The sequence below is a fragment of the Phoca vitulina genome, unplaced genomic scaffold, assembly GCF_004348235.1.
Source record: "Phoca vitulina isolate PV1807 unplaced genomic scaffold, GSC_HSeal_1.0 scaffold22, whole genome shotgun sequence".
Lineage (NCBI taxonomy): Eukaryota > Metazoa > Chordata > Mammalia > Carnivora > Phocidae > Phoca > Phoca vitulina.
Genome location: NW_022589725.1, coordinates 4,149,836 through 4,162,674, shown reverse-complemented (window position 1 = coordinate 4,162,674; position 12,839 = coordinate 4,149,836). Strand labels below are relative to the sequence as shown.

The 12,839-nt window shown below is 46.8% G+C and overlaps 1 protein-coding gene across 1 annotated transcript in view; it reads right to left on the bottom strand.

The window, feature by feature from the left end:
* Positions 1 to 12,839, bottom strand: part of PTPRT (protein tyrosine phosphatase receptor type T) — a 1,068,951-nt gene that overhangs the window by 676,669 nt on the left and 379,443 nt on the right. Inside the window, exons 4-5 of the mRNA XM_032419927.1 lie at positions 11,068 to 11,149; positions 2,467 to 2,582 (exon numbers count right to left, since the gene is read on the bottom strand). Coding sequence (XP_032275818.1) covers positions 2,467 to 2,582; positions 11,068 to 11,149 — 198 coding nt within the window. The remainder of the gene's footprint in view (positions 1 to 2,466; positions 2,583 to 11,067; positions 11,150 to 12,839) is intronic.

Genomic DNA, 12,839 nt, shown 5'->3' with positions numbered 1-12,839 from the left:
AATAGCCCCCTATCTCTGTGGACAAAAGCAGCACAGCAGAGAAAGGCGGCTCTTTTTCAACTAATGATGTTGGAACAATGGAGATATCTAAATGCACACCAAAAGAAAAAAGAACTTCGATGCATACCTCACACCATACGCAAAATTAACTCAAAATGGATCACAGACCTAAATGTAAAAGCTAAATTATAAAATCTCCAGAAGGAAACAGAAGAAAAAAATCATTGTCTCCTTCAGTTAGGCAAAGATTTCTTACAAATGATGCCAGGACAAGATCCAAAAAAGAAAAAATGATAAATTTGATTTCATCCAAATTTAAAAATTGCTCTTCCAATGCTACAATTAAGAGAATGAAAAGAAAAACCACAGATGAAGAGAGAAAATATTTGCAAAGCATGTAGCTGATGAAGGATTTCTATCCAGAACATATAGAGAACTTCAAAATGCAATAATAAGGAAACAAACCAATAATAAAGGATCAAAAAAAACTGAAACAGACAGCACCAAAGATGACACACGAATGCCAGCAAATGAGCACATGGAGAGGAGTTCAACATCACTGGTCCTGAGGGAAAGGGAAACAAGAATCACGAGGAGGTACCACTACACACCTGTTCAAATGGCTCAAACTAAAAAGAATGACCATACCAAGCGTTGGCAGGGATGTTGGTGAGCAAAGACAGCTCCCATCCACTGCTGATGGGAATGCAAAATGGTACAACCATACGGGAAGACAGCTCAGCAGTTCTTTAAAAGTTACACATCTACTAGATGACCCAGCCATTCCACTTCTAGGCATCTGTCCAAGAGAAACAAAAGCATTTGCCCATATGTCCATTCAAGTCCATGAATGTTCATAGCAACTTGTTTTTAAATAACCGGTAAATGAACAACCCACATGTCCATCCACAGATGAATGTATAAAGGAATCATGGTATCTTCATACAATGGAGGATTACTCAACAAAAAAAATTTTAAATAAAGTTCATATATACACATCATAGAGGAATCTCAAAGTAATTCTGTTGAGTGAAAAAAAGAGTACATACAGTGTGACTTCATATAAAATTCTAGAACATGCAAATGAATACACAGTTGACCCTTCAACAACATGGGGGTTAAAAACAGCAAGCCCATGTATGGGGATTAACATAACAATAAAAAAATTAAAAAAAAAAAAAACAGCAAGCCCCACTATAGTCAAAAATATGTGTATGACTTCTGTCTCCCCCAACAAACTAAATGAGTAATAGCCTATGTTGACCAGAAGGTTTACCGATAACATAGTCAATATATGCTTTGTACGTTATATGTATTATATACTGTATTCTTAGTGAAGTTAGAGAAAAGAAAATGTTAAGAAAATCATAAGGAAGTGAAAATACATTTACAGTACTGTACTGTATTTATTGGGGAAAAAAAAAATCTATGTATAAGTGAGCCCACCCAGTTCAAACCTGTGCAAGATCAAGGGTCAACTGTTCAGTGACAGAACATGGATCAGTGATCACCTGGAGACAGATGAGAGTAAGGAGGGCAGAAAGGAGGGATTTCAAATGGGAATAAGGAAACTTCTGAGGATGATGGATATGTCTAGTATCTTGACTGTGATCACAGTTTCACAAATATACACACGTGAAAATGTGTTAAATTACCCATTTTAAGTACTTTATCTCAATGAAACCTCAATGAATTTGTGTAAAATATAAAACAAAACCAAAATACGTTCAATAGCCCATGTGGCTACTCACTGGTATTTCTACATTAGCATCCCTGGGAATATCTCTGATGCTGCAACAATTTGTGTCTAATTCTGTGTCCCATCCTTTCCCCTACCTCCACTGAAAGAGATCCTCTCTTATCTTGCTTTGAAAGTAAGGCCAAGGAGCAGACCTAAGAGCAGAACAGATTCAAACTCAGAATATCCTCCTGACTTTCTTGAGAGACTCTTTCAGCCAAAGAACACATGGCTTTGCTGATGTAGTGAAATATTCTGGCAAAGGGTGATTTTATCAGACTTTACCAGAATACTGTGGAGGAGCATTACCCATCAGACAGGAATCCGGTGGACCACTGGGTAGTTAAGGTCCCTTCAGTGAAGATTTCATGATTCCACATACCCAGAATCTAAAGTATTAAATTTTGCCTTCACCCTGGGAGTCTGGCCTTAAAGGACAAAGTTTGTTAGAAGGCAGCATGGAAAGGGCATAATTACAAATTCTAGTTCTGGCACTTCTAGGTTTGTGGTCTTAGTTTCTCCATCTGTAAAATGGGTATCCTGATGCCTACAGAACCAAATTAGAGTGAAGATCTCACAAGATCATGGAGGCAGAGTATCACCCAAGGAGCAGAGGCACATCAAAATACCCCTCCGCTTACCCACACCGAGCCCTTCATCCCAGCACATGCTTTCTGCCCTTACCGAGGAATGGGCAGGCATGAGCAGGGGGCCACTCCCATCCTTACCTGGAGCCAAAGTTTGTCATGCTGAGACCACTTCCCACCAGCGATGCACTGAAATGTGGCGTTCTGCCCCACGTTCACCTCAACATTTTGGAGCCGCAGAAAGTGAGGTGCTTTTCCTAGGAGAGAAACCAAACTGCACGTGAGGGCTGAATTCAACAGCCGGCAGCACGTCCCCATGGGTGGACAGCAGCTCAGGACGAGCGCGGGGCAGCGGGGCATCAACACCTGGGAAGTGGCCTGGCGCAGCGAAGCTACTGTTGCTCGCTCACTTACTGTGAGCCAGGCACTGCTTGTCCTAAGAGCTTCACGTGATCGCCTCACTTAAACCCCGCCAATATCCAGGCGATGGGTAACATCTCCATTTCACAATCAGAAAATGAAGGCTCTGAGGACTTACATAGTTCAGCACAGTCAGAGAGCCAGAAAGTGAGGGAGCCAAGACATGAATTCAGGTCTCTTGGAGCCTCAAAATCCCACTTATTAGCATCTGGGCAATACTGGCATGTTCGGAAGGAAAAATTGAAGGTGGGGACATGGGGAGGATTCATCAGAGAGAAGTCCTCCCTCCAGCCTGAGAGCAGAAAGAGGAAAGCTGAAGCAAAGCACCTCTGAGCCTGAGACCCACACGCCTGGCCATGGTGAGGACGCCGATGAGGAAGATGATAAGGAAGGTAGAGCAAAGGAGGGAGAAGAGGTGGAGGAGAAAACCAGGAGCTGTCATTCACACAGGACTCGCTGTGCGGGGTCCACACACGGTAACTCACTGAACCCAACGCGGCTGGTGGCAGGATCATCTCTGTCTTACAGTGAGTGAACTGAGGCACAGAGAACTCAAGCAACACTCAGTCTACACTCTGAACTCTAAACTACAGTATCTCTCAAGGATGGGAGGGATGTGGGACATTTGCTCTGGGGACTTGGCATAACAGGAAAAGGGACTTTCAAATAAATGAAACTCACAGGGTCTGTGAGTAATCATCCCAGAATGAAACTGTTTCATGTGGGGTAATGGGTTCATCTCTTTCCTTATTTGTGGAGTCAGGGTCTCACCTATTTGAGCCCACCCAAGATGCGTGGGTTGCTAACCAATGTCTAGAAATATGAATTTCTTCACTGATGCACAAAAGTGCCAAGGATCTCCTAGGACATCAACCAAATCAGTGATGAACTGGACAGCCACTACACCACGATGAGACCAAATGAACAGTTGTTAAGATGACCAAGAAGGTTCAACAAGGGCCTCTGGCCATCTTTTCAGAGAGAGTCCAACACCCAGAGAGACGACTAAAAGCAATAATGTCACTTATCTAAAGCTCTGGCAATGTCAGGCACTCTGATAAATGCTTTACATGCTTTATCTAATTTAACTTTGTAACATTCCTGTAAAGCAGACAATATTACTATTCCCCTTTCAGAGAGGCAGAAACCAAGGCTCAACGAGTTTAATTTGCTCAAAGCTACATGGCATTAGTAAGAGACAAACAGAATTCAGTCCAAATCTTAGCCCAAAAGTCAACATTTAAATCATACATTCTCTGGCTTCCTGGGTAATGGGAGGTCAGTGGTGTCACCTGGATGCCAGGGTTGAGAGAAAGGGCTTGCAGGCCAGGCTGTGCTGACTCAAGGCTCCTCTCATTGCTCCCAAGTATTTAATCATGAGTCATCCTGTTCCCAGCCATTTGTCCCCAGGGCCTTCCCACTTTGAACTACCTGCTCTACCAATGTGTGTCATGACATAGAGAGTTCAGCCAAAGCCAAACCTTTGGCATGATTAGGCAGACCTGCTGTGTGAAAACACACCTTGTTCTCAGGCTCTTAAAAAAGGACAACAGCTCAGGGACCCCCTCATGCTACCTTCAGGACCCCACTGCTAAAGTCGTGTTAAGCAGCAAAGGCACAGGGGAGACCTCTCCTTGCAGGCTTCTCTAAACTGAAGATTCCAGCATCTGGTCAACCTGACAAATACCATGCTGCTTTGATTGTCTGAAATTGTTTCCTTTTGGCTTTCCTGTATAATTTTATAAAGTTATTTTTGCAACTATCAGTTCAAGTCAATTCTTCAAGTAGGACTAAAAGTAAACCTTGTAAGCCCCTTTACACCCCAGGTTTAAAAGGGAGGGAACAGCCACTCCATGCAGGGAGGGACGACAGTCTTAGCTCCAATCTTGGGAGGCTTTGTGCTGGGTTTCACAAAGGGACGTCTGTCTGTCCTTACCCTTGGGGACACTGGGCAAATGGTTTAACCTCTGGAACTTGTACAATGGGAAATGGATCTCTGGATCAATGTCCCCTGCTTGCTTCTGATTCCCGGCTTCTCAGCAGCAGACCTTTTGTCTGGATTCTTTCATCTTCAGGCCCTCTTCTTCCCTCCCTTCTAGGTTAAGGGGTAGAGAATTTAGAGGCTTAATGGCCCCTAGGGTTAATATTCTGGTGAAACATGGATGGTTTATAGCAGTGAGGTTGAACCCATGCACCCACAGAAGCCAGTTATATCAATGAATAAAGTGGGTCAGTGGAAAACAAAACAAAAACAAAACACCACCTCCTTGTTCCATAATTACTTTCCCACTTTTGATAGAGATTTGTGTAAAATAAAGATTTGGGGGCATCTGGGTGGCTCAGTCAGTTAAGCGTCTGCCTTCAGCTCAGGTCATGACCCCAGGATCCTGGGATCGAGTCCTGCATCGGGCTCCCTGCTCCGCGGGGAGCCTGCTTCTCCCTCTCCCTCTGCCCCTCCCCTTCGCTCGTTCTCTCTCCCCCAAATAAGTAAAATCTTAAAAAAAAAAAAAAATAGTAAAATAAAGATTTCTCTCTCTGTGAGAACAGTAACATTGCACACACAGTGACAACTGGTATCTGACACCAGCCTCAGCACTGAGGAGGGACTAAGGAGTGTAGGGCCTGAGGAGAAACGGATAAAGACCCCATGACCCCTTGAAAGGGGGTTACTCAAATCCAGCAGAGAAGGCCACTCCAGAGTACTTTGCTCAGGGCAGCCAATCGTCCAATTTCTCAACCCAAGTAAGAAATCCGATTTTATGTGAAATGTCTCATTCTAAAATCTTGACTAAATTCCATTAAAACGCCATGCAGACTTAACAAAACACATCTGCAGGCAAGCTCTTCTCACGTGCAGTCTCTTAGCTCCTATGTAAGTCATCTAGAACAATTCCCACTGGCCGGTCCTGCCTTGTCTGGCTCCATAAATCCAGGGATGCCCCCAACCCTCCAGGCAGCATGCTGTGGATCACATGACTGCTAGCCCTAGATCAACGTTCCCGACACAAGAACTTACCCAGAACTGGGGAGGCTCCTTATGTTGGCGACCTGTTCAGGCCACTTCTCTGAGCTCCTGGCCTTTCTGACCCTCCCTCTCCCCCCAAAACACACACACACACACACACACACACTCTCTCTCTCTCTCTCTCTCTCTCTCTCTCTCTCTCTCTCTCCCCCCCTCAGGTCTACTTCTGAGCCCTACGCTCTCTTCACCATGATTTTCCTCCAGCATCTACAGCTCAGGGAAAGAATTTATCCCGCCAGCTTCCGCTTGCCAACCTGGGGCCAAACACGGTTGACCTTGGGGCCCAGCCCAGTCTCCAGCATGTGGTTTTAAACATTCCACCCTCACTCCCCACTAAGACCCAGCACCTCCAAAGTGGGGTCCCACTGAAGGGGGGTTAACAGCAAACTGGCTGTGCATTTGGGGCAAAACGCCTTGATGTTGGTGACATTTAAACTCCTGCCGATGTCAGCGCAGCATCTGGAGACACAGTATTATGCCCTTTATCTCGCTCTTTAAACCTGACAGCGCTCAGTAGGAAGCCATGCGATTGAGGAGAAAGCGCAGTACATACATTAGAAACGTGTTGCAGACGCTCCGTGGGCTCGGTGACATGGCCCTGCAAGGTTGTGATGGGGGAAAAAAAAAGAATTTAAAAAATTCTAAAAGTCAACTTGGGAGCTAGAAACTTGGAGACCGGGTGGAAAATCGTGCCGACGTTTCTCGTGTGCAGTTGTAGCTGTGGTGTCCCTGCTCACAGCTGACACCGAGAATGACAGCAGAGGGGTGACAATGGCTAAAATACTTTTAGAATCCCACAAAAATGTTAAATGGGCTATAAAATATAGACGAGAGGCTTCAGTTTGTAAGAGAAAATCATTTCCTTTGAGTCTTACGCCTGTCTGTCGGTCGGTGTTTTGGAAGCTGCACGGCAATCACGGGAAGTAGTAACTTCGGCTCAAATCGATCGAGAATACAGTTGCAAATCAGGCACTAACTGGCCCCCACCCCACCGGCCCTGGAACTTTTGGAATATTTAGCAGAAGAGCTTATTGATAAGTGCTGACCTGATATTAAGAGAAAAAATGTTTTGGAGGACGGAAGTGGAGAATTACAAAGCCTGAGGAGAATGCGTGTTTCTCAATATAGTTAAGTTTTTAGCACCCGTGAGTGAAACCATAAATGCACTCACACGAAGGCTTTGGGGGCAAAAGGCGCCGTCAGTGCAAAGGACAGTGCCGGAGCCACCAGCAGCACGCATGACTCACGGCTCCCCGAGCTCCCCCAGGATGCACACACGGTCGGCGCGCTGGAAGGCATCACTCAGCTCCAGAGACATACACCACCCCAGCCCGCACCAGCCAGGTGCCCGAGCCACAAACCCAGGAGAGCACCATTTCTGATGCCTCTGCCTCCCAAACCAACCCATCAAATAGGACCAGCGGACTCTACCTCCTAAATCTCTCTCTCACCTGTCCACCTCTCTCCATCTCTGTGCTTTGTTTCTTCATAGCACTGCTGACCATCTGTTACGGGCTACATTGTGTGTCCCCCCCCAAAAAAAAGATTCAGATATTGAAGCCCTACTGCTCCACACCTCAGAGTGTGCCAGTATTTGGAGATAGGGCTTTTATTAGGGTGGACCTTAATCCAATCTATCTGGTGTCCTGAGAAGGTTTGGACACACAGAAACATATCAGGAACACTACACAGAGCAAAGCCCATGTGAGGACAGAGCAAGAAGGCAGCCAGCTGCAAAGGACAGAAGCCTCAGGAAAAACCAACCCTGCTCTCTTCATCCTGGAATTCCACCTACAGAACTGTGGGCAAATACATTTCTGCTGTTTAAGCCTGCCCAGCATGTAACATTCTATATGGCAGTCTTAGCCAACTAATTTACCCTGTTACAGATCATATAATTAATTACCTGACTGTTTCATTTCCAGTGTCTTCCATCTCAACAGAAGCCCCCAAGGTCAGAGAATGAATGTGCATAAACCCAGAATAGTGCCTGTCCTGGAGTACATGCTCAGTAAACACATGCCAAACAGTGAACGGACGTCTCTCCACCAGCCTGGTCCAGGCCACCACCACCTACCTCTTCCATGACTCCAGAACTTCCTTCCTGATCGGTCTTCCTGGCTTCTCTATTCTCCTTCAGCTCATTCTCTGCAGAGCAGCCAAAGTGATCTTCTAAACACTTAAATGAGATCAAATCAATCCCTAGGACAAATCCTTCCAGGGGCGCCTCCTTGTGTTTTGATTAAAGCCTAACCTCATCGAGACACTCAGCCCCTCCGTGGCCTGGCCTCAGCCTCCCTCCCCAGCCTTCACTCAGACCCTTTTCCCCTGTGCTCCCTACACTCTAGCTACTCTGGCAACACCTGTGAATTCCCACTGCAGGGCCTCTGCACCTGCTGTTTCCTCTGCCTGGCCTGCCCCCCCTCCCTAGATCACCGCACAAGGGACTCAGGTGTCAGCTCAGGCCACAGGTGCCCAGACTCATCCCCTGCCCTCTCTACCTAAGGAGCCCTCCCCAACCACAGCCCTCCCCACTCACATTTATTCTCTCCACCACGCTATCAATATCTGAAGTTACATTTGTTACTACTTACTATTACTTATTGAGTGGCTTTCCTCCCTCTGCCACTCGGCTAACACCATGGAGACAAGGATCTAACCAACTTGATGACTGAAGTGCCCCCCATGTCCAGCGCAAGTTCCTGACACATAGCTCATGTGCAATAATTTACCTGTTGAAGAAAGTAGGAGTGAAGAGCTGGAGTGGCTGTGGACTGAGCACCCAACTGGAGAAGGGGCCTTTGCGAGGCACCGCTCAACTCCATGCAACTCAGGAGCTGTGTGCACAGACCCCTGCAGACTATATGCACCGCCAGGATTTGTACATACTGTTCAGTGGAATTTTTCCAATTCCAGCCACTATCACAGAGTCCTCACTTTTTGATTTCTGGGGAGTTTAAGCCCAAGCCACCTAAGCATCGAGGCTAAACTCTGCATTGTACTCCCATTACCCAGGAACACAGCCAGAGTCACGTCCTTCTGAGTTACATCCTGTGGCCCATTTGCTGGCTAACTGGCTCTCAGCAATTCCATAACCATGCAATCCACACTCCTCAGCAGGAGGAATACAAGGCTGTCAGGGAGAATCCTAAATTCAGGAGCAGCCCCAGTGAGGCTGGGGGGGGGGGGGTACTCCAAGGGGGGGCATGAGGCTTTAGGGTGTAAAAGCATCTAAACACCCTCCAGAGAACCCTTTCCCATACAGACGTCTCAGAGAGAAGGAAGCATTTGGCTTTAACAGCAAACCAGTGCTTGGAGTTAAGGCAGAGCTGAGATTGAAACAAGGGACAGGAATCAGGTTGGGCCTCACGACAGAGGTGAAAATTCCCCACTCTGAGTAGAGAGATCTGGGATCCCCGACAAGAGAGCCAGGCCAGATTCTCCTGGGAAGGGCCAAAAGTCACCTACTAGAAAAACCAAGTATAGGGTAAGAAGCAGGGATGCAGCTGGACACAACAGAGGTGAGCATCCCCAGCGAGGATGGGATGTGTGCAGGGCTTAGGGAAACTGAACCCTGCCTCACAGAGACCACCTCAAAACTGGGAGCTGGGCAGAGCTGAGTGTGTGGGGTTAGGCGGACCACAGGGAGGGCAAACACGTCCTGCAGCAGTTGTCCAGGGTGAGATCAAAGGTCATTCTTTAATGGGCAGCTAATCCTGATTCCCAGAAGGCCAGGGAGGGGAAGGCTTAATTGGGGTGAGTTGGATTAACTATCTACTATATAAATGGTGCATGGAGTTAAGGCAACAGTGCTTGGAGTTAAGGCAGAGTTGAGGTTGGAATAAGGAACAGGAATCAGGTTAGGCCTTATAACAGAGGTGAAAATTCCCACTGCATGGCTGGGGGGATTTCTGGGACCCTCTTCACATGAGGTCTGGTTCAGCAGGCATGACTGCATGGACAGACCCACCTAAGGAAATCCCAAACACCCAGCAAGTAACCCAGAGGGCAGGAAGCTCAGGCCAGAGTAATGAAGAATCTCGTATGATCTCAGCATTCCTGAGAAGCTGGCTGGTTTTGGGGAAGAAGGGCTCCCTTGCACAGACACCAAACACAATGATCCCAAACACCGCCTAGCCAAAACCCCTTGGAACCTGTCCCAAATTCCTCCAGAGAGGTGCTCTAAGCAATGAGTCAAACAATTGGCATTCTAGTGCTGGGGAAGGAAGTGATGTTCAAGTTCTAACAAATTCATTGCAGCAGAAGTGGAAAGTGTCATTTCAATTAAAGCAACACGGATGGGGCAGACATGAGAAGAGCCCCAAAATGAAAGGACTGAAAGGCCTCTAACAACAAGGGGCATGACACTTCTTGAGGAAATAGCAAACTGCACCACAACCAATAGCATAACTCATGGCTACGAGGAGGGAGTAGAGCGAGCCCTCCAGGAGTTACCTGGAACCAGCTGGCTGCCAAGAAATTAATGGGAATCTCCAATATGCAGAATGCTAACAAACTGATGGGGCTAGTATCCCAGCTAGCCCTCTGGGGGCGGCCATCACCCCCATGCATATTCCTTTGACTACAACCCCCCCAACCAAATGTCACTAGATAGGATGCCATCCAACTCCCCTCTGGGATTTCGTGAAACTGGGAACCACAGGTCCCTGCACAAACATGTTAAAATATCTGAGACTAAACACAGCAAAGAGAGCGAACTTCGAGGGGGAGACTGGATGGGCACAGAGGAGCGGTATGCCTTCGAGGACTCTTGACACTGGACCGTGAGCACTAACCACTGTGAGAAAACTCTCCCAATGCCTACACAGAGCTGATGAGTGTATTTAAAATTACTTTTAAAGAATTAATAGCTTTGGGGTACTTTTCCCTGTGAGTGAACAGTGTACTAATTTGCTCAGTGTTCTGGTGGTGTTCTTTTTTTAAGACAATTGCACAAGATTCTATCCAAAGCCCTCTAATTCTTCCACTTCGGTGGTCTGAATCCCACTAATAAACAATCAGGACTTTAGACTCCCTTAACGACAGAGAGAGATTCAAACGAAGATGTTTTGCCACTCTCTGCAAATTCCTGTAGGTGCTGCCTGTTGAACAGGCCAGCGAAATTACGAATTTATTCAGGACTGATTGCACTGAGTATGTAAGCATTTCTGAAGGATTAAAAAAGAGAGAGCGAGCCAGAGATGGTTGTGAGCTGAATGAATGGGGGGGACTGCAGGCTCCAAGCTCCCCAGTCTGGCAGGGAGTGGGGCTGTGTGAGGAGGAGGGAGCAGACTTACTGCATGGATGAGCAAGGACCCGGACCTCGTCCACAGCGATGTAGCCAGGATGACCCTTCAAAGAGACGGATTCAAATATCACCTGCAACACACAGGGTGGGAGTCAATTTCACAGAAGTAGTTGTAGGCATCACAGGAAGCTGCCCAGCCCCCAAACCCTCTATGTTTCAGCTTCCCACCAGAACCTCCCAAAGAGGCCTTCTATTAGCCTTGTACACTACCCTGGCAATGGACTCGGATTTTCAAAACAAGATTAAAAAAAAAAAAAAGGCCACATTCTAATGACCAGCAAAAGAAGAGTCAGCCACATGGAACATTTTTAATGGATTTCAGAAATAATGCTTGAATGCAGAAGAACAACCCAAACATGGCCTGAAACCCCAATCTGCACCTTTTTCATTGTTGTTTCAAGTGAAGCACAGAGGAGAATTACTTCCTAATACCCCAACTTTCTTATGAAGTGTGACAGAGGAGCTTACCTTGGAAGCTACCATAAGCCAAGGAGGGTTTACCCTGATTTGATTCTACATCCCCCAGGAATATATGCCATCTGAATTTTTTTTTTAATTTTAATTCCAATACAGTTAACATTCAGTGTTATATTAGTTTCGGGTGTACAACACAGTGCTTCAACACTTCCATACCACATCCAGTGCTCATCACAGCAAGTGCACTCCTCGACCCCCATCCCTTATTTGTCCAATCCCCCCCAGCGCCCCTCTCCTCTCTGGTCCCATTCCCTCCTCCCCCCATCAGTTTGTTCTCCATAGTTAAGAGTCTGTTTCTTGGTTTGTCTCTCTCTCCCATCTTGAATTTCTTAATAACACCTCTTGAAGATAAGCCCCATGCACAAATGCTGGTATCCAGGAATCCAAAGGCAACAAGTTCTTTGAATTCTCCATTCTGACTCTCTCACCCAAACCGTGTATTTCAGTAGAGCTTTTAAAACTCAGTTAACAGCTTTCCTTGCCACCCACTGTCTAACTTCGCCTAGGAGATGTGACTGCCTATGTGAACACCATGAACAATGCCCTTGAGCTCCCTAATTCCATGGTCTTTATCTCCCAACCAGCTTCGGCCACATCCACATCCTTGTCCACTCCAGAAACCGGAAATTCCATCCACCGGTATTCTGACACAGCCTCCTGCCCCTCACTCCTTTTAAACCTGCCCCTGCGGCTCACATCGTACCCTGGACCTCACCCTTCCTAGAGCCTGTATGATGGCCCGGGCCTCCTGTATTCTCAGCAAGCCCAGGGCCGCCCCACCGCACTAGCTGACCATCCACATTGATCTCACTCAAAGCCCTAATTCTTTCACACCCTCATTCCAAATTTGACAAGTCTATTGCAAACCTGCCTTCTCCACTGCTGTGCCCCACACAAATGTCCCCCTTCAACATCACCCACCCAATCCCAGCACACACCCACAGCACATCTTCAACAGGTAAGGGGACAGGAGAGGGGCTCATTTCTAACTTCTTGCCCATCGATCAGAGGTTAGATTACACCTCGGATTACCACAACCAACCACTGCCTCCTCTCCTCAAGGCGTGCTGGTGCTCTTGACCCCTCCTCACCTCTACTGCCTGTTCCAGCTTCTTGGTCCTTCTTGGTTCTCTTTATCCTGTATCTCTGAACTCTTTTATTCCTGATTTTGGCACACGTAAATACTGGGGCTTCTCTTATTCTTTAAAAGCTACCCTTGGCCAACAGGTTCTGCTCCAGCACAGTCTAGCTGTGTTTCAATCACACGTGGGATTCTCAACAGTT